A 21403-nucleotide genomic window follows, 5' to 3' on the forward strand; every position below is an offset into this window, starting at 1 on the left:
AAGAGAGATATAAAATTTGCAGTGAATACTTGCTGATGTTGTGGGAGGGATAGGTCAATATCAATATACCTAGTTGTTTATGGAAAAGGATTCTTATTAGGGTTGTGAAAATTAGGGCTGTCACGCGATTAAAAATTGTATTCGCGATTAATCGTGCAATTAAAAAATTTAATCACAATGAATCATGTGCAACTCCCATTTAAAATGCAGCTGATCCCGAGCTCCATGCAGTGCTGCCCCATAGAAGGGCCGGGCCGGCGTTTCCAAGGGGCAGTGTGAGGCGGAGCCCTGAGTCAGCTGGAGTCCCAGGGACTCCATGCAGCCTGCGATTAACGCGTTAATTTTTTTAACGCGTTAATCCTGTCCTGCGTTAATTGCAGGTGTTAATGCAGGTCAATTGACAGCCCTAGTGAAAATGTAAAATGTACACACCGTTAACTGGTGAGCCTGGGCTCATCAATTAACCTTCACAATTACAGTATGCATGGGGAGTCGGCTTAAAAGTTGGCTCCCAGCACACACTGACTGCCAGCGAGCTGCCTGCCCAGCTGCTCTGCTGCTTCTGATACTGTATGTGTGTGTGGAGGGGGGACAGGCAGGAGCCGGTACCTGTGGGGAGCTGCCTATCGCCCTGCATGTAACAGCTGAAATTTTCAGCAGTTTCATGGTTACTTAATTACATGTATTTTAACATCCCTAATACTTAGGCCAGTGGTGGGCAAAAGGGCCTCCGTGGGCCAGATCTGGCCTGCCAAGTGGGTTGATCCGGCCCGTGGCCGCTCTGCTGCTATCCCGTTCCCAGTCCAATCAAAATCTAGGGCTGAGGGAGTGCTCAAAGTCTCCTCCTTGCACCAAGGGCATGTGGCACCAGAGGGAATCCTGCCCCCCCGGCAGGGTGGGGTGGGGAAGCCCGAGACTATGTCTGCTCCCCCGCCCCCAAACCCTTCCCAGTGGCTGGGAGGTGTGGCAGTAGGAGGGGAGGTGCCTCCCGAACTAAGGGGAAAGCCTCTCTTAGGTCCCCCCTTCTGATCCTTCCTTCCTCCACACACCTAGGCTACGTCTAGACTGACATGATTTTCCAGAAATGCTTTTAACGGAAAAGTTTTCCATTAAAAGCATTTTCGGAAAAGAGCGTCTAGATTGGCACGGACGCTTTTCCGCAAAAGCACTTTTTGCAGAAAAGCGTCCGTGGCCAATCTAGATGCGCTTTTGCACAAAAAAAGCCCCGATCACCATTTTCGTGATTGGCTATGACACCCTGCTTCTATAGCTGACTCCATACAGGTGAATCCACATTGACTCAAATGGGGCTTCTTAGGAATGCAGGGTTCTGCTCGTTCACATGCAGAAGCAGGATCAGAGCCTGTATTATTTGCTCATGTTAAAATATCACAACTTCAGGTGTAGTACCATAATTTATAAAATAACTTTTGTTTGAAATTAACTTTGAAAATTCAAAGTACTTAAATTAAAATTATGTATTTTGTTGTTAAGGAATTTTGAAGTTGCTTACTTCTGGTTTTTTTATAGTAAGTACTAAAAAGAACTTGAAAGATGAAATTGAATCTATTTTGCGGGAGCGGATTATGGTTTTGGATGGAGGCATGGGGACCATGATCCAGCAACATACATTATCAGAAGAGGACTTCCGAGGGCAAGAATTTAAAGATCATCCCAAATATCTGAAAGGAAACAATGACCTTTTGAGTATAACTCAGCCTGATATAATCTACAAAATTCACAAGGTATTTATTGTATTGCCTGACTTTTGAGAATTCTATTAAAAATGATTTTTTTAAATATGATTGATTTCTATGTAAAACCTTAAATGTTAACAGACTTTTTTTTCTGAATTTCTCTCATCTTCTGTATTGATTTTTAAAATATTTTTAAAACATAGAAATAGATGTATTTGGTTAGACCAATGATCCATCTAACCCAGTGTCTTGTCTTCTGACATTGGTCAATGCCAAATGCTTTCAGAGGGAAAGAACAAAACAGAGTAGTTGTTGTGTGATGCATCCTGCATTATCCAATCCCAGCATCTGACAGTCAAACGTTTAGGGACATCCAGAGAATTGGATTGCATCCCTGGACATCTTGACTAATAGCCTTGTGAAGGACCATGGCCTCTGTGAATTTACCTAATTATTTTTGAACCCAGCTATATTTTTTGGCATTCACAGAATCCCCTGGCAACGAGTTCCACAAGTTGACTGTGGTGTGTGAAGTACTTCCTTTTGTTTTGTTTAAACCTGCTTCCTATTAATTTCATTGGGTGATACCTGGTTTGCATGTTGTGAGAAGGGATGAAGAACACTTCTTTATTCACACCATTCAAGATTTTAAGGATCTCTGTCATGGCTCTTTTCCAAACTGAACATTCCCAATCTTCTGAATCTTTCTTTATATGGAAACTGCTTCATATTCCTAATCATTTTTGTTGCCTGCGCTTTTTCCATTTCTAATACCTTTCTCGAAATGGGGCAGACAGTATTGCCTGCAGTATTCGTGGTGTGGGTGTAGCAATGGATTTATACAGTAACACCATGATATTTACTGACTTATTATGTGCCCCTTTTCTAATTGTTTCTAATATTCTGGAAGCTTTTTTGACTGTTGCTGTGCATTGAGCAAGTGTTTTCAGGGAATTCTCTACAGTGACTCCAAGATCTCTTTCTTGGCTGGTAACAGCTAATTTAGACCCCATCATTTTACTTGTATAGTTCAGATTATGTTTTCCACTGTGCATTCACATCCCTACTCCATGTGGAACCTCATCAAGAATTGCTTCACCTCTTGTGGGTTCCAGAACTAGCTTGTCTAAGAAGCAATCATTAATGATGTCTAGACATTTTAACTCTGCATCCCATCTAGAGGTGATGTACACCCAGTCAATATAGGGGTAGTTGAAGAAATTCCCCATTATTACTTTCCAATTCCCCATGGCTCCTGCTGCTGCAGGGTTTGTGAGGGGCCTTGACAACTGCTATTGCCCCATGTCAGGCCCCCTACGATAATCCCCAAAGCTTGTCCTTAGGGAGGGTGTGCAATGTGGGGAGAGAGAGCAGGCAATAGTGGGAACGGTAATGGACAACTCTTCCCCTACCGGCCTGCAGGGGCTCCCGGGTCTGATTGCACAATTTCTCTGGGTGGGGATGGCCTGCGAGCCCGGAGTTGAGACTTCTTGCCTCCAATTCTGCCTGTTACAAATTATACCTAAAATCACAGCAAATGACAAAGGTTAAAAAACCCAAATGTGTGCATTTTATAGCTTTATATTGTGAACAGTTGTGGCAGAGTTTTGTCAAAAGTCAGGTTTTCTCTTTTACTGTTGCCAGTCAGTTACTTTCCCTTGCTGGTGGTTTCAGTCAGGCTACGTCTAGACTGGAAGCCTCTTTCGAAAGAGGCTTTTTCGAAAGATACTTTCGAAAAAGCCTCTTTCTAAAAAGAGCATCTAGACTATAACCAGTACTTTCGAAAAAGCATGCCGCTTTTTCGAAAGAGAGCACCCAGGCAGTCTGGTTGCTGTCTTTTGAAAAAGCACAGTTTGCATTACATAGCGCCTTTTTTTGAAAGAGCACTTTCGAAAAAAGGCGTTCTTCCTTGTAAAACAAGGTTTTCAGCGGTAGAAAAAACTGCCGCATTCTTTCGATTTACTTTCGAAAGAACGTGGCAGCAGTCTAGATGCAGGGGAAGTTTTTTTGAAAAAACCCTGTAGTCTAGACACACCCTTATAGAAAAACCGGAAAAAAAAAATTATACGCGGTAATACTTAAATACACGATAAACACCAAGTGTGATTGATAGTAACTTTGTGTGGGTAGGTTTGCATTTTTAAGTGAACAGTTGTTTTTGTTCATTTTTCAGTAGTGCAAGATGCTTTTCAAACATAGGAAGACATGGTCCCTGCCCCAAAGATATTTTTTTGTAACAGTACACATGATGCAGTAAGTGTGTACTGCAAAAATAGGTGAGAAAATAGGAAGACATGAGAGTTACAAAAACAAGCTCTCACAGTTAAACATAATCCCCAGAAATACAATCCTCTTAAGCCAACCTTCTCATATTCCCTCTTAGTGCTCCTTTATTAGCTTCTCTCTGCCTCCCACTGTTCAGCTTTCTGTTTCTAGTCCTCCATCTAACCACTTTCTTTCCTCCTTCCACATGTTGTCCCTGGGCAAGTTCTGCTGCATTCTACACCTGCCTCAACAGTACCCCATCTCACCATCACAATCTTTGGTGAAAACTTGTTTCCCTTCGAAGTCAATGGCCAAGTTCCCATTAATTTTAGTGGGGCCAGCATTTCAACCCCCAGCTTACGAGTACAGTCACACTTTATTAAGCATACATTTATGCATAGTTTATAAAAAGTTAATTACATCTGTTAATTTCATTTTAATATGTGCTTCAGTAGGTTGATTGTAACATTCTAAAACTTACGCTATTCATGCCAGTAAGGTGCTTCTAACATCTGTAAGGCCTTGATTCTTGAAGTTGCCTAACTGTAAGCATATCACTAAAATTACTTATATGCTTAAAATTAAGCTTGTGCTGATAGTACCATTTTGAATGGGAGCCTTGATAGTTTTACACTTTATTTATGTGTGACCATAAACGCTGAAACTCTGAGTATCCTTGAATGTGTCAAACACTATTTCAAAGCAAGAGGAATAAGAACTGCAGGATTTGGTCTTCTGTGACTTGGGAGGCAGTTATCCCTTGGCTTGTTAAGTTGAAAGTCACAAAATGTTGTCTTTTCCATATCCTGAACTGAAATCATTAAGTCTCAGTAGTTGTTCATTGTTGCAGGAATACTTGCTATCTGGGGCGGATATCATTGAAACAAACACTTTTAGCAGCACCAGAGTTGCACAAGCTGACTATGACCTTGAGCATCTGGTAAGAATTTTGAACTACTTACATGTTAAGATATTAATTGAGATTTGTTGTCCCAGCAGTCCATAAGACTCACAGTTTTTGCTAACTTCACACACTGTCTCTGGGCACACAGGTGACATTGTGTGGGTCTCTAGTGCTCATGGAGAAATATTCTATTTACTTGTAATACATTTCCATTGTAATGGTAATATGAGGATGAAAATTAATCTTGTTATGTGACAGTTGTCGATGAAGGCACAAACAGTAATCCAGTAGTGTGTACTGGGCTTCATCATTTGAATATTCGCTGAAGGCTCTTGTTCTGTGAACAAGAATATTGTGCTATATTACTTACAATTTCATAAAGAGGTGCCATAGTAGAAATGCGTGTTGTTCCTTAATGTTGTATGTATAATTTATACTTTGCACAGAGGTCTGTCCTGCTTGCAGTAGAGTGTCACTGCAGTGTTTAGCACTTTCTTACACTCAGGTTTGTATTGCCTGTTGGGGTGGGTCACATCATTTTAAAATTAATCTTAGCAGATGGCACAACAATATCTGGAAATATACCATCCGAATCAGAGCTGATGTAACAGATAAACTAAATTTACCTTCATAGGGCCTCTTCCTTCAAAGTTACAATTCCCACTAACTTCAGTGGGAATTAAGGGCACTGAGTATCTTACAGAACTGGCCTTTAGCTCCTCTCCCATCATTCAGTTTTAGCAGTTTTAGGCACAGACATGTAATGTAGTGGACAGACATGTAATGTGTATAATATAATCACAGCACTACGGTTGACTTTCTGAGGTTATCTGGCCTGTAGAGCATTTAGAATGCTGCACTAGCAAATTTCTTGGCTAGTTTGCTTCATTGAAGAGTTATAATGTACAGAATTAGCCGTATCTGTTAGCACGCGGTAATTTGGCTGTCATTGTTCCAGGTTTATCAGTTAAACAAAGTCTCGGCACAGTTGGCCAGAAAAGCAGCTGATGATGTAACTGCTCAGACAGGTGAAGAGGTTTTTTTTTCCTTTGCATTTTAATGTTCCTTCTCTATGTTCTATCCTCTCATTATAAGCTTTGAAATATTGTGACTTCGCGTGGTACAGTTGGTTGCATCTGGGGCCAGTGATGACCTAGAAAAGAAGCCTCATGCCTGACAGACTCAGATTATAAGCTTTTAAAATGTGCACAGTGTTACTCTGGTTATTTCACAAAATGATGAGTGCTTCTTAGGAGTCCACAACTTCCACTGAAATTCCCTGGATCTGAGTTCATCTGGCATCTTCCAGGTGGTACTCAGTAGCTCGCAGCATTAGCCATAAAAGGGTAGTCATTCCTAAAAATGACCTCTTCATCTATGGTGTTTAGTAGAGACCTGCCTATCTAACAAGAGCATTTGATAAAGGGATAATTTAATTGAGACATCTCCAAGTTTTCTGTCTCATTCTAACACCAAGCTGCATCTACTGTTTATAACCAATCAATAGATTGTCCAGACAATACCTCCTTGATTTGGTTCTTAAATATAATAATTAAGGCACATGATTTTTTTTTAAAGTGGTTCATTCATCTTTGTAACTAAATGGGAAATGACTGCCTAGGAAGGAGTATTTTGGAAAGTGATCTGGGGGTCATAGTGGACCACAAACTAAATATGAGTCAACAGTGTGACACTGTTGCAAAATGAACATCATTCTGGACTATATAAGTTGTAGGGTAGTAAGACAGACACATAAAGTAATTCTTATTCTGTACAGGTATGTTTACACTTGCACTCTCTTTTGAGAGAGGAATGCAAATGAAGACATTCAAAATTGCAAATGAAGCCAGGATTTAAATATCCCACCCTTCATTTGCATATTTGCGTTATGGTGCTATTTCGAAATAACAGATGCTGTTAAGACGCGGTTATTTCGAGAGACAACCCTTCTCTCGAAATAACTGGTAAACCTCGTTGTATAAGGAATAAGGGTTATTTTGCATACCCTACTTTGCACTGATTAGGGCTCAACTAGAGTATTGTGTCCAGTTTGGGGCAGCGCATTTGAGGAAAGATGTCCTGAAAACTGGAGACAGTCCAGAGAAGAGCAACAAGATTAAAGGTGTAGAAAACCAATGAGGGAAGATGGAAAAAATATATATTTTTAGCCTGGAAAAGAGAAAACCAAGAGGGAACACAATAACCGTTTTCAAGTACCTAAAATGTTAAAAGGAGGAGGGGAAAAATTGTTCTTTAGCCTCTGATGGTAGGACAAGAAGCAATGAGCTTAAATTGAGCAAACAAGGTTTAAGGTGGACATTAGGAAAAACTTCCTAATGTCAGGGTAGTTAAACACTGGAATATATTGCCTAGGGAGGTGGTGGAATCTCCATCTTCAAAGATTTTTAAGAGCAGGTTGGATAGACATCTGTCAGGGATGTTCTAGATGGTGCTTGGTGCTGCCATGAGTGCAGGGGACTGGATTCGATGACCTCTCGAGGTCTCTTCCAGTCCTGTGACTCTAATACAGTGATTGGAATATCTGTTACATTGCATTGTAATTTCTCTTTAGGGCGCTGTGCTGTGCATTTAAAATAGATCAATGAAACTTGCTATTTGATCATGCAACAAAGAGTATTTAAAAGAAAACTTGGACTGAATTTATGGTTTGCCGTGGCATTGTTTGTAAATACTATATTAACCCTTATTGTATCCAGTCAGAGCTACTCAACTGCCCAAAGCTAATTTAGATTCTCCTGTACCTCATGTAATAGGGGCTTGTGTGCTTGGAACAGGAGGCTCTGAGTTAAATCTACATTGTTGCCATAATGTCTTAGGAGATGGCTACAGTATTTTGACTGTATGTGGCTAGAGTTTCTATGTGACATTTCTTCCATTATTTAGAGAATAAGAGATTTGTTGCTGGTGCGATGGGTCCTACAAACAAGACTCTCTCTGTGTCTCCTTCGGTGGAAAGATCAGACTACAGGAGCATCAGTACGTATTTGTAGTTCAGTTCTATTTAATTTTCACGATACCGTACAGGACAGTGTCTCCAGCTAAAGATCTGAAATAAATCACTTAAATTAATTCTTACTTTGCAGCATTTGATGAGCTGGTTGAAGCATACAAAGAACAAGCCCGAGGACTTTTAGATGGAGGGGTTGATATCTTGTTAGTAGAAACCATATTTGATACAGCCAATGCCAAGGTGAGACTTTTGGGAAAACTTGAAAGTGATTTGAACCTTTTTGTTAAATGCCTAAATAAAATATTTCAGTGTGGGGGCTATAGAGGAGATCTGTAGTTATCAAACACAGAAAAGTTCTCTTTTATCTGGTGTTACCTGTTTTACTATGTAGTTCAATGGTTATAGGTTTATCTGTTTATACTGTGTAGTTCAATAGTTATAGATTTTCAAGGCATTTTATTAGAACTGGACGAAGAGTGAGGGGAAAAAATATAAAGTTTATTTTGAACCCTACCCCCCCTTTTTTAATTTTGTTAAAATTCACAACTTTCTGACCAGCACTAGTCTATATAGTGACAGTGAAAGCTGACAATTAAAAAAGGTCAAACTCTACCCTTTGATACATCTCTGTCAAAGAGAATAAGTGTGTGTGCTCACACAGATGTGCACACACATTTTAGGGGGGAGGGCTAGCTCAGTGGGTTGAGCTTTGGCCTGCTTAATACAGGATTGTGAGTTCAATGCTTGAGGTGGCCACTTAGGGATCTGGGGCAAATCCATCAGGGATGGCACTTGGTCCTGCCATGAGGGCAGGGGACTGGACTTGATGACCTCTCAAGGTCCCTTCCAGTTCTATATCTCCATATATTTTTATATTCCTTAATATTCAAGGTCCCATTGTGAATGTTTGAAGTTTCATATTGTAGAATATGAAAGATATTGATGTCATTCAGAGATATTAATAATTTCATAGCATGACACTGTAGAGTGAGGTCCCTACTAGGGATGTAAGAGTGTAGGGTTAAATGATTAACCAATAAATGAAAGCTTATTGGTTAATGCTACCAACTACACTCTTCCCTCCCTCCCGCCCCCACCCCCCCGTGGTTCTGCTAGTAAATGTTTTTAACAGGCTGGCCAGCAACCTGCCTCAGTCCCAGCTCACATTGGGTCCTGGGAGCTACCTCTGCTGAGGATCTACCAGGAAAGTAATTTAGGAGCCAGTGGGCAGGCAGCCAGTGGGCTCCCATGTCCTGGGAGCTACCTCCCCCTGCAGCTCTGCAGAGCCACAGTGGGGATAGCTCCTGGGACCCAGCATGAGCCAGGATTCTCTCCTAAAATACTCTGAGTGCAGAGACGTAGCAGGGATAGTAGCTGCCACAAGCCAGGATGGAGTGCTTGCAGTGCTAACCCTTACTGATTAATCATGTAGTTGACAAAATCATGTAGTTGACAAAATAGTTGACAACAATACGATTAACAGATTACCTGCTACATACCTCCTACACCTTGTGCTGATGAAGGAAGGCATTTTCCCTACATATTATGTACCCATCCTATGCTAAAATTCTGTGGAAACTACTGTGGACTAAGTGGACATATATGTAGGCGTTATGAATTGAGAACAATTCTTGCGACCATATAAAACACATGAAATCTATACTATGGAAATGATTAGTAGATGTAACACAGACTTTAACTGTGTGGTTATCCTATGTTTTATAGACACGAGTGATGAATAATGGTATACAAATCTTAGCAAGTACTTTGATATGATTTTTGTGTTTAAAAGAGCCTTGGGCTGCCTACTTGCGCTGATACGTTTAACACCACCATAATACGCTGATACGTTTAACACCACCACCATGTCTGAAAACTTAGAGGTTTCTGGGGGAGAATGAATGTTCTTGAGTACAGAAAAAATTTCCAGACTCTAGCAATATTGTATGGTAAGTTGTGTAAAAGGTTATTCATACTTCTTTAACTTGCAATTTTTATTATTAAACAGGCAGCTCTCTTTGCTCTCCAGAAACTGTTTGAGGAAGAGTATGATCCCAGACCAATATTTGTAAGTGCAAAATATTTTACTAATTGTAAATAAAATGATTTAATATTTCTATGTGTGGTTCCCTATCAGGACTGAGAAGGTAGCTCAGCAAGAATAACAGTGATGCACTAAGGAACCCCCCCCCACACACAGTATAACACGCAAATAATATGTTTTTGAAAATTGCCTTGTCTTGATGAATTTACCTTGATGTTCTTAGGACAGCGGGAAAACATTTCTATCTCATATCATATGGAGCGTTTTTGAGGCCAAAGTATTTTATTTTATAGCTCCATATTTGTTCATTGCCCTTCACAGATGAATTTTTTAAAAGAAAGTCAGGGACCTTCCCCAGAAAGTTGACAATATAAAGCCTCCAATTCTGGTGTTTGTTGTGACTTACAGGAGGCACTGTGTGGGCAAAAGGATCTGCTGATACACAGCACATCGCAGGATTGGTCTTAAATAATAACTGTGTGCTGAAACAGCCCCCTGCCCGGAGTGAGTGGAGAGCTGTTCCACCCCTTACCGGTTAGCTGGATAACCCTTTACATCCATAGTCAGAAGTTTATCTTTTTACTTGCCAGAACATTTGGGGAAGTTGCACAGAAAATCATTTCCTGATTGGGTTGACTGTGATCATTTTGAACCAAGCGCTGTTCATCTTGTTTTGGCTTTTGAGAGTACAGTATTAGTAACAAAAGCTCTTCTCTTCTGTCCTCTCTCCTCCCCACCCTGTCTCCTCTGTACTTTAGGTTTCTGGAACTATTGTAGATAAGAGTGGACGCACTCTCTCTGGCCAGACAGGAGAGGCATTTGTCATAAGTGTATCCCACAGTGAGCCACTTTGGTAAGATAATGTGTTTTCTACAGTCTATTACTTTAAGACCAGAATTACTGGTAAGTTTTGTAAGACCCTGTCAACATGCTAACCATGCCATCTGCAGCCATATTTAACCATGTGTGTCACTAGTGCATTGTAGTGTGGTTTCTTTGCCTGGTGTAGCAGAAATTATTTTCCCTGAAAACCAAGGTGTAATGTACCCCTCACTTATGTGTCCTTATTACTGTTATGCAGCTTAACAAAGTTCCTGGCCGTATTAGCAAGTGAAATTATGCTAAAACAGTGGTGGTTCACCAGGGTTAACCCCTGGTGGGCTGCCAAAGCTAGATTTACCTGTGTCTCTGCAAGAACCAGCAAGCACAACTCCGATTGGCTGTGGATAGCCATTCTCAGCCAATGGGATCAGTGGGAAGCAGCATGGACTGGGACACTGCTTCCCACAGCTCCCATTGGCCGGAAACAGCAATCCGTGGCCAGTGAAAGCTGTGATTGGCCGTACCGGCAGAGGCGCAGGTAAATATAGTGGTGAAGGCCCGCCAGGAAGGACCAGAAGTGGCCTGCAAGCCTAGTATTTGCCCAACCTTACATTTAACAACTAGCTATTAACACAGTAATATTCAAATGTTTGTGGTATACTTATGAATCCAGTGTAGCCAAGACTTAAGTGAATCGCATTGTATCAGTCTTCAGAAGCAGGGCAGGAGGTGAAAGAATTGAATTCTCATATAGAGTGATGAAGCTGCTTGTCCATTCTCTCTCAGATGAGAGTTACTCCTTTATCTTCCTTTCCCCCAAATGATGTGTGAACTGAGTCCCGATCCACATTGGACAGTGAACCATATTGGACAGTGGAGCTCAAGCTGAATTTTATGATGGTTCTGCCTATTTTGATTTCCGCTGTGTAGCTGGCTGATATAGACAAGATCAAACTGTTGTAAAACTAATTTCTGAAGCCATGTTTGAATCTGAAGCCCAGGCTTTCAAATTTACTTTGCAAAGACAGTTACTATCTGGAGTAGGGAGAGCTTAGATCTCTTTTGTGGGAGAAAAGAGATCCCCATGTCAGATCATATGGTTAAATGATGAGATGCCATTGCAACATCCTTTCCCCTAATTTGTTATAGAATTTGAAATGTTCACTGAATTTTTCTCATAAAAGTATATTCTGAAAAATACTGTCACTTCTAGGTGATTATTTAACAAAAATATATTTTATCCATGCTAACATAAATGTTAGACATTTTTTAATCAAAAACATAGATTCTGTAAAATTTGGCAGCTGCATAAGACAGAGACCTGCATATAACTGTACTTCCCCCTCTTTTTCCTCCTTTCCTTGTGATTTTTTCTATATCCTTTTCTGCCTCTTTCTCTAGCTACATAAAGATTTACACAAAAAAGTAATTGCCTATAGTTTGCAAAGTTTTCCTGAGATTTTTAAATATTTTCATTTGCTATTAGACACGTAGTAGTGCATGTTGTGACAAACCACTCTTTGTTTTTACAACAAAATCCCAGTTCAAAACAGCAGTCTGTCATCCCAGCAAAGCAGACTTGCAAGACTGTATTATCAAACAACGAACCCAGCTTTTCTGACACATCCCACTTCCCACCCCTCCTTCAAGGACCTACTTTTCCAGACCAGACATTGCGATAGATGTAACATATGGAATCTCTTGGAACTTGATTCACTCACTATCACAGCCTAGAGATCTATGCTTGGCATAGGTCTTGGCCTCAGATAAAGTGCTCATGATTCTCTAGTGTCTTTAGGGAGGATAGAAGGAGAACTAGAGCAGAAACTGAGACTATATTAAACTATAATACAAAATTTATGAATACTCTGTGCTTGATTGTGATTGTAATCCCACTTTACATGGCTATAGCGAACAAAGCCTTAAAGTGAGAGTGAATTACATTTAACCCCACTTTAAAGTCCCATTGTGCTACCAAAGTGGTGTATATGAGAGTCTGGCTGTCTCTGTCTAATGCCATTATACCTGTTTTCTGACATTCGCACATGCCTTCAGTTTTCTCCAGAGTACAGTTTGAAGCAGTGAGTTGGAGATGTAAATCAGTGTTTTGGTTTGGGTCACGATTAAGGATTGTACACACATTCTCACTCTGTGCACCATCAGCATAGCTGATATTGGTTAGGGTACTGCTGCTAACAGTTCTTGCTATTTGAGTGTCTGAGGACAGGTGTGGGGCATTTTCAGTGAATGGTTCTCAAATGTTGGATTAGCTTTCTCTGAGGTGGGTGTGGCCTGGCGGGAGCAGTGTCCCCCTCCCACAGGAGTTGTGGGGCTGCTCGGGCCAGGCAGGGCCCTGTATATCCCACCACGGGCAGGTGCTGCTCCAGCCAGGCTGGGCGCCAGTTAATCCATTACCCTGGTAAGCATGCCAGTAAGACAATGCTTACCAGTGAACCAATTAACCCTTTACATCCCTCTTTTCTGATGGGCATACTTTCAAAATGATAACATTGAATGGTGCTGTCCTCATGTCAGCTTCTGCTGTGAGGATAAATCCCCCAGAAAGTCTCGAGAAATGGTTTTGGTACCTGATGTGTAATAAATCCACTGAGAATGTCAGAGTATTTTGACATTCATTAATTACACAGTTGTCTCTAAAATATCTTGCCACTGAGGTGAGGCACAGAGAGAGCGACGATGAGTCTATGTTCCAAGAGACAGATGGAGCTGAGATAAGGCAAAAGGAAATGCAGATGGCTAAGATGAAGAGAGAACCTGAAAAAAATAAGTGAGCTACTCTGTCATCTTATAAATCAAACATGACATAACACTGTAGAATCAATTGCATTTATCTACATTTAGTGTGGATGGCTTCATTAACTACCCTTATCTTTACTTCGCTTCAGCAATCCTGGCTTTGGAACCCTTCCTTATTTCATGAAAATAAATTATCTTTGCACCTTTGTAATGACACATGCCCTGCTCCGTAGTGCATGATATGTATGTCTGGAGGTCCATAAGTGACTTATCTGTGCTTAAACACAAAATTCAGTGGGGACGTGGGGGTGGTAGAATTCCATTGAAAGCTATGGTATATTTAAATAGAATGATCCAAGGCAAACAGAGTTCAGAAATGCAGTAAAGTTGTAAACTAAGCTCTTAGATCACAACCTGTTAGCATAAGGGGAGTTGCACGTTGTTTAGTTATGGAAAAATAATTGTACAGTGTACAGATCCCCACGCCCTGATGGCTAATATAAGCCAACTGGAGTCCAGGGATTTGTATACTGTCTGTATGGTTACTTCTCAATAATTGTACAGTCAGCATGCAAATTCTTTTCTCTGATTCAGTCACCGACGCAATTCCCACTCAGGTGCACATGTGAAACATCTCACCTACCCACCCCAGTCCTGAATTGAACTGCTCCAAATTGAGGGAAGTTCTATAGAAATATGCATATTACAGCCTTCTCTGTGGCAGGCTACTTCAGCTGGCTACTGGGAGATTGGAACAAGACTATGGTCCTGTCTCCTTCCCATCACTTTGGAGTAGCATGTGTCCTTTTTAAAGCAGTAGAAGTTATTGTTGATATGCGTGGTTAGGGGAAGGCTCCTCAGAAACAATTTATGAGAGCCATTCTAGCACTCTTACTTTTGTCCGTGGGGAGGGGTGACTTGTAGTCCATTAGCAGCATGACATGGAGTGAACAGGAGATTGTATGTTAAAGGTCTTACTCTGTATACCTGGAGCATTGAAAATTCCCTTTGACATCAGTGTAAGACTGTTAGCTTTATTTGTATTCAGGAGCGGACCCTGAGAGTAGCACTTTCCTATCTGATGTTGAAAGAAAATATATTTGTGCTTAATATGCTGGTGAAGTTGCTCAAGAAGCTTATACATGTGATAGAACTCTGCTGTAATGTTGTCTAAAGGGGCATAAGGCCTTTGCAGAGAAACTAAATCAATTCTTTGCATCAGTCTGCTGAGGATGTGAGGAAGATTCCTAAACTCAAGCTCGTTCTATTTAGGTGATGAATCTGAGGAACTGTCACAGAGTGAGGTGCCGTCAGAGGAGGTTTTGGAACAAATTGATAATTTAAACAGTAACAAGTCACCGGGACCAGATGGTGTTTACGCAAGAGTTCTGAAGGAACTCAAATGTGAAATTGTCAAATTACTAACTATGATTTGGTACCTATCATTTATATGAGCTTCTGTTCCAAATGACTGGGGGATAGCTAATGTGACACCTATTTTTATATAGGGATCCAGAGGTGATTTAACAATTGCAGGCCAGTAAACCTGACTTCAGTACTGGGCAAACTGGTTGAAACTGTAGTAAAGAACAGAATTGTCAGATACATAGATACCGTATTTTCCGGCGTATAGGGCGACTGGGCGTATAAGACGACCCCCTATCTTTTTAATTAAAAGATAGGGTTTCATCTTATACGCCAGCGCCCCTCCGCCTCCTTTGCTCCCGGTGTCCCTGGTCTGCTGGAGATGGTCCCCAGCAGACCAGAGGCACCGGGAGCAAAGCCGCCAGGAGCGCCTGGGCTCCCCCCCTCCCCCCCCCGCCGGAGCCCCTCCGCGGCTTTGAAAGCCTCGGGGGAAGCCGGCGGGGGGGGGGGCATCCCAGGCGCGCATGGGCTGCCCCCCCGCCGGAGCCCCTCCGCGGCTTTGAAAGCCTCGGGGGAAGCCGGCGGCGGGGCATCCCAGGCGCGCATGGGCTGCCCCCCCTCCGGAGCCCCTCCGCGGCACATATATGGGCTTCCCCCGAGGCACATATATGGGCTTCCCCCGAGGCTTTCAAAGCCGCGGAGGGGCTCCGGCGGGGGGGCAGCCCATGCGCGCCTGGGATGCCCCCCCCGCCGGTTTCCCCCGAGGCTTTCAAAGCCGCGGAGGGGCTCCGGTGGGGGGGCAGCCCATGCGCGCCTGGGATGCCCCCCCCCGCCGGCTTCCCCCGAGGCTTTCAAAGCTGCGGAGGGGCTCCGGCGGGCGGGCAGCCTATGCGCGCCTGGGATGCCCCGCCGCCGGCTTCCCCCGAGGCTTTCAAAGCCGCGGAGGGGCTCCGGCGGCGGGGCATCCGGCGTACAAGACGACCCCCGATTTTTGGGGGATGTTTTTTAACTTCAGAGGTCGTCTTGTACGCCGGAATATACGGTACTTTTTGGAGAAGCGTCAACATGGTTTCTGCAAAGGGAAATCAGGTATCACCAATCTATTAGAATTCTTCAAATGGGTCAACAAACATGTGGACAAGGGAGATCCATTGGATATAGTGTGCTTAAATGTTTCTGAAAGCCTTTGACAAGGTCCCTCACCAAAGGCTGAAATGCAAAGTAAGTTCCCTGGGATAAGAGGGAAGGTCCTCTTATGGATCAGTACCTGGTTTAATGGTAGGAATCAAAGGGTAGGAATAAATAGTCAGTTTTCAAAATAGAGAGAGGTAAATAGTAGTGTACCCCAGGGCTCTAGATTGGGGCCAGTGCTATTGAACATAGTCATAAATGATCTGGAAAAAAGGTTGAGTGGCAACATTTTCAGGTGATACACACTTTTACTCAAGATCATTAAGTCCAAAGCAGACTGTGAAGAACTATAAAGGGATTTCACAAAAGTGGGTGACTGGGCAACAAAAGGGCAGATGAATTCAGTAATGCAAAGTAATGCACATTGGAAAACAAAATTCCAATTATACATGTAAAACGATGGGTCTAAATTAGCTGTTGCTCCACAAGAGAGAGATCTTAGAGTCATTGTGGAAAATTCTCTGGGCAAACATCCATTCAATGTGCAGCAGCAGTCAAAAAAGAAAACAGAATGTTGAGAATTACTAAACAAAGGCTAGCCAATAAGACAGAAGAGATCATATCACCTCTCTAAATCATGGAGAATAGGCCTCTCAATGGCTATTAGCCAGGATGGACAGGGATGTCCCTAGCTTTTATTTGCCAGAAGCTGAGAATGGGCAATGAGGAATGGAACACTCGATGATTGTCCGTTCTCTTAATTCCTTTTGGGGCATCTGGCATTGGCCACTATTGGAAGATTAAATACTCAGTTAGATGGGCCTTTGGTCTGTCTCATTATGGCCATTATTATGTTCTAATCACTGAAACATAGAATATATGTGCTGAATAAATTCAAGTGTATAAGTTTAATGTTGCGTGTGGCCATCTTAACTGATACATTTTTCTTTGCTAAAGCATTTTTAAAACTCACAAGAAAATGAGTGTATCAGAACTGGGTAGGTTGAGACAGTTCTTTGATCTTTCTACCTTCTCCCTTTTTTTCCTGTAGAAGAAGGCAGTGTCTTTTTCTAATGAAATCCTAGCATTTTGGATCTGATGGTACTTTCATACCTACAATGTAGAAAGGAGAAGGTACAAATACTGCTAAGATAGAAGGTCACTTTCCACTTGCACTTGTATTTCAAACCTTGTTTCATCATTCCCAGTGTTGCTGCAGGCTGGTGCCTCAGTGTGCTTTATAAACATCAGGGTTGGGTTTTTTTTTGGTAGTGACAGTATTATAAAAGAGCACCATTTAAGATGTTCCTATGGGATGTTGAGATCCTAATGAAGCTTTTACATCCTTTCATGAGGGAAGTGGGCAGTACTTAATTAGAGCAGGTTTCTGGGTAGCATAAGGAAAGTAATGTATTGTGAGTTCTGTGGGGGTGACTCTAGTCTCTTACCAGTGGTGGAGCTGACGTGGGCTAAACAGAAAATTGTGAAGAGGGCAGCACTATGCATATTGTGGGCAGACATTTATTTATTTTTTCAACAAAATGCACTTAAAATTAAAATTTGAAGGCTCAAAAAAAAGGATGTAAAATAGCATGTTTTACCTATGCTATTCTCAAAATAAAAATGAATACCAGGCAGATGGGTTTTAAATTTCATCTATGGAATCTCACTGGTGCAATATTTATTCTCTGAAAAATCAACAAGAAAAAAAATCTAAGCCAATAAATAAATAAACTAATTGTAATAAGAGTAAAGAAAATTGCAAACTTTGGGGACAATGCTATTTAAATAATATGAATAGTTGATGACTTTAAATCTAAGAATGTAAAGTTAGCCATTTGCACACACCAAAGTAGGGATATTTGGAAAATTTGGAGACTTGGTGCTGAAAGGAAACAGCTCACGCTCTAGTCAGTCTGGAGCCCGGGACCTTCATGCTAGAGAGGGTTAGTTGAGCACAGGTACGATAGGAGGAAGAACCCAAAGGTTTCAGGTAGTGTCCTCTATCCTGAGCAGCAGCTGGAGGAGGCAGTGGGTGGGAAAAAGGATGAATGCTGAGTCTATGCAGCTCCTGAGCTCCAGCTAGTTTGCAAACCTAAGTGTGATCTGCCTGGACCACAGCATGTGCAGTTGCAGCAAACACATGGCAGGGAGCTGCAGTCTGGGGATGTGACCCAGGCAGCGAGGAAGCTGGGAAGCCATTTCAGATTTTGATAGGAGAGGGTAAGTTTAATCATGTTTCCAGGATCTATCTGAAAATTATAGTTTAACAGACAATGACTTAATTAGTTTTCAGGAGCCAATGTATCTAATTCCTATATAAAGAAAAATATATACACACAAACCAATTAAACCCATGTTTTAAGTTTATATGTAAATTTAGAACAGATTTAGAAGAGATAATACAACAAGATATTACCAGTTTCAAACCTTGAGATACCAATTTTGGAGTATTAATATAGCCATTGGCAACACATTGGAAACTTTGATCTCTGTGTTAAATAGAGGTAAATAAAAAATAAATAAAATCTGCTATTTTTCTTTAATAGACATAACACTCAGTTACTCGTGGAAGAGTGCTATTGTTGCAGGTGTTTTCTTGTTTGTGTTTTGCTTTCAAGCAGCAATATATGAAATTTGCAATTTTTATTTTTTCAGTATTGGCTTAAACTGTGCATTAGGAGCAGTTGAAATGAGGCCCTTCATAGAAGCAATTGGGAAGTGTACGACAGCCTACATCATCTGTTATCCCAATGCAGGTGTGTGGTATATGTGTTTTTATGTGTGTACACAAAGTAAATTAGTTCAGCCTTTCTATACCACTAGAAGTAATACTCTAGGTAGATAATTGACAGGTCAAACACAGTGTACATATTGTATTAGCTCATCTTACCGCTATTTATTATGTTCTACCATCCCCAAAAGTTAATTTTGGCCTTCCAGTTTGTATAGTGTAAATTATTTAATCGTTGTCACAGAAAGATGGATCTGGAAGTTTGACTGAGCATCAATACCTATCATCTTCAGTCAGAACAGCTTCAGGTCTATGGTGGGAGGCTCAAACTTCCAACCCATACTTTTCTGAGTAGTCCCAATGAAGTCATTCAATCTACTTGTTTTGGTAGAGGCTACTTTTATGAATAAAATTTGAAGGCTCAGATTCTTTTATTGCCCCATTGCGGCTTTTAAGCGAACATTTTCTGAGAAAGAAGTAGGGATGGGGAAATAAAACTCGATTACCTATAATGTCTTCAGTAAAATGTATGTAAACTGATTTTATTTTCTGGCAGCTCAAGTATCTGTTATTCTAGTGGTTTGCTCCTAAACTATTTTCTATATTCTTTTAATATCCAAAATTTAATTTCCCCTTTAGGCTACATCTAGACTGCAAGCCTGTTTCGAAAGAGGCTTTTTTGAAAGATACTTTCGAAAAAGCCTCTTTCAAAAAAGAGCGTCTAGACTACAACCAGTACTTTTGAAAAAGTAAGCCGCTTTTTTGAAAGAGAGTACCCAGGCAGTCTGGATGCTCTCTTTTGAAAAAGCACAGTTTGCATTACATAGCGCCTTTTTTTCGAAAGAGCACTTTCGAAAAAATGTGTTATTCTTCGTAAAATGAGGTTTTCGGCCATCGAAAAAACTGCTGCCGTGTTCTTTCGGAAGTAAATCAAAAGAACATGGCAGTCTAGACGCAGGTGAAGTTTTTTTGGTAGTGACAAAAAAAAGGCCACTTTTTTCGAAAAATCCCTGTCGTCTAGACACACCCTTAGAGAAAGGATAGTTGAGGCTTGGAAAAAAATATTACTCTGACAGAATAGATCAGACTATTATTTGTAACTCTGCAATTAAGAAAAGACTACTTTTTAAAATTCATTAGTAGCGTAGCAGCTACTCAATTGAAAGCAAGTGATGGCGCTGTAACAGCATAGCTGTTAGGTTAAAGGTAATAATTCTTTTTAAAAATAAGCTCCAAAGCTTTCTTCCTACCTTGCTGCATTTAACTTTACAATTCTTTAAGAAAGAAATGTCATTACTACTAAGAGTTAGAAAGTAAGCGTTCAATGGCTTGAGTTTTTAAAAAAAATTTTAGCTGTAATTGAGGAATCTGGAACATTTTCAGGAGCAACCAATAACTCATTGAATGATTATCACAAGTGCAATGAGGCATTTTAGTTCAAAATGTGCAGCTGCTTTAAATGTAGTATTAAACACAATGTAATACTCTGAAAAATGTCTCAAGGTCTCCCCAATGCCTTTGGAAGTTATGACGAAACCCCTGAAGTGACTGCCAAGCATATAAAGGTATGTGATATTTCTCACAAATGGGTTTTATTTGCCGTAGTAATAGCAATATGGTTGTCTCTGCATTTACTTTATGCAGGTTCACTGTAGCACTATTGTTAATTGGTTCTTAGGAAATTACCGTGGTGATGTTTAGGTGGGGCCTGTTGTGTATGTTACAAACACCACTTTTCCCCAGCAATTTAAACTGTTTATTGAATGATGGCACTTGCTGACTGAGATCAAGAGAAACTTCTGTTTAATAAATGTTGAAACCCTAAGTCATTTTAGCCTTTTTTCTGCCCACTACATTTCAGGAAGATTGCTTAGCTTGTGAGATCTGTTGATCAGATGTTACAGATCACAAGCATTTATGCTCTTTTCACTCGCTCCCTCTCTTTGGAAAAAAATCATCACAAAAGGACCTCACGCCTTCCCTTATTGACTAATTGTGTAGTCGAAGCAAATTGTACTGACTAGAAGATTAGTCAGTTATCTGCCTCTTAACATCCTTACCTGACACTATCAAGAAGTTCTCACTTAAAATATCAGCAGGAGAGCAGCATCTGAAGCATTATGAGACTTTGGTAGAAATGTAGCCGTGTTAGTCAGGTGCAGCTGAAACAAAAAACAGGACCGTGTAACATTTTAAAGACTAACAAGATGGTTTAATAGGTGATGAGCTTTCGTGGGCCAGACCCACTTCCTCAGATCAAATAGTGGAAGAAAATTGTCACAACCATATACAGGCAGTCCCCGACTTACATGGATCCGACTTACGTCGGATCCCTAGATACGAACGGGGTGAGGCAACTCCCGCACATGCGCAGCAGCATTCCCGGGGCTCACTCACCTGGGTCCTAGGATCCTCCTCCTCCTCGGGCCGGCTCCGACTGGGGTCCCGGAGAGCTGCCGGGCAGAGGAAAAGTGCCTCCCCCTGCCAGCAACAGGCTGCCCCCTCCCCTGAGCAACAGGCTGCCGAACAGCAGACAAAAGCAGCCTCTCCGCCCCTCCTTCCCCTATACATGCTGGGCTCCCTGGGCAAACAAAGACTCCACCAAAACAAACAAAGTGCTGGCCTCATTGTGTTAGCAAAAAAAGGACCCTCCTCCTAGAACCCTGGGTGGTGTGTGGAAATAAAGCTATTAGCTCAAAGCATGGTGCAGAGC

The 21403-nt window shown here is 41.4% G+C and overlaps 1 protein-coding gene across 4 annotated transcripts in view; it reads left to right on the plus strand.

Annotated features, from left to right (window-relative positions):
• MTR (5-methyltetrahydrofolate-homocysteine methyltransferase) overlaps nucleotides 1-21403 on the plus strand; it is a 79552-nt gene that overhangs the window by 7987 nt on the left and 50162 nt on the right. For 3 of the 4 annotated variants that reach the window (XM_075924814.1, XM_075924813.1, XM_075924815.1), the window contains exons 2-10: nucleotides 1531-1745; nucleotides 4813-4902; nucleotides 5825-5894; nucleotides 7771-7863; nucleotides 7971-8077; nucleotides 9846-9905; nucleotides 10640-10734; nucleotides 18615-18715; nucleotides 20194-20255. In XM_075924814.1, the coding sequence (XP_075780929.1) occupies nucleotides 1531-1745; nucleotides 4813-4902; nucleotides 5825-5894; nucleotides 7771-7863; nucleotides 7971-8077; nucleotides 9846-9905; nucleotides 10640-10734; nucleotides 18615-18715; nucleotides 20194-20255 (893 nt within the window). Of the gene's footprint in view, nucleotides 1-1530; nucleotides 1746-4796; nucleotides 4903-5824; nucleotides 5895-7770; nucleotides 7864-7970; nucleotides 8078-9845; nucleotides 9906-10639; nucleotides 10735-18614; nucleotides 18716-20193; nucleotides 20256-21403 lie in introns of those variants that run through there. The other variant, XM_014576898.3, reaches the window with a different exon arrangement.

The sequence above is a fragment of the Pelodiscus sinensis genome, chromosome 3, assembly GCF_049634645.1.
Source record: "Pelodiscus sinensis isolate JC-2024 chromosome 3, ASM4963464v1, whole genome shotgun sequence".
Taxonomy (NCBI): Eukaryota; Metazoa; Chordata; order Testudines; family Trionychidae; genus Pelodiscus; species Pelodiscus sinensis.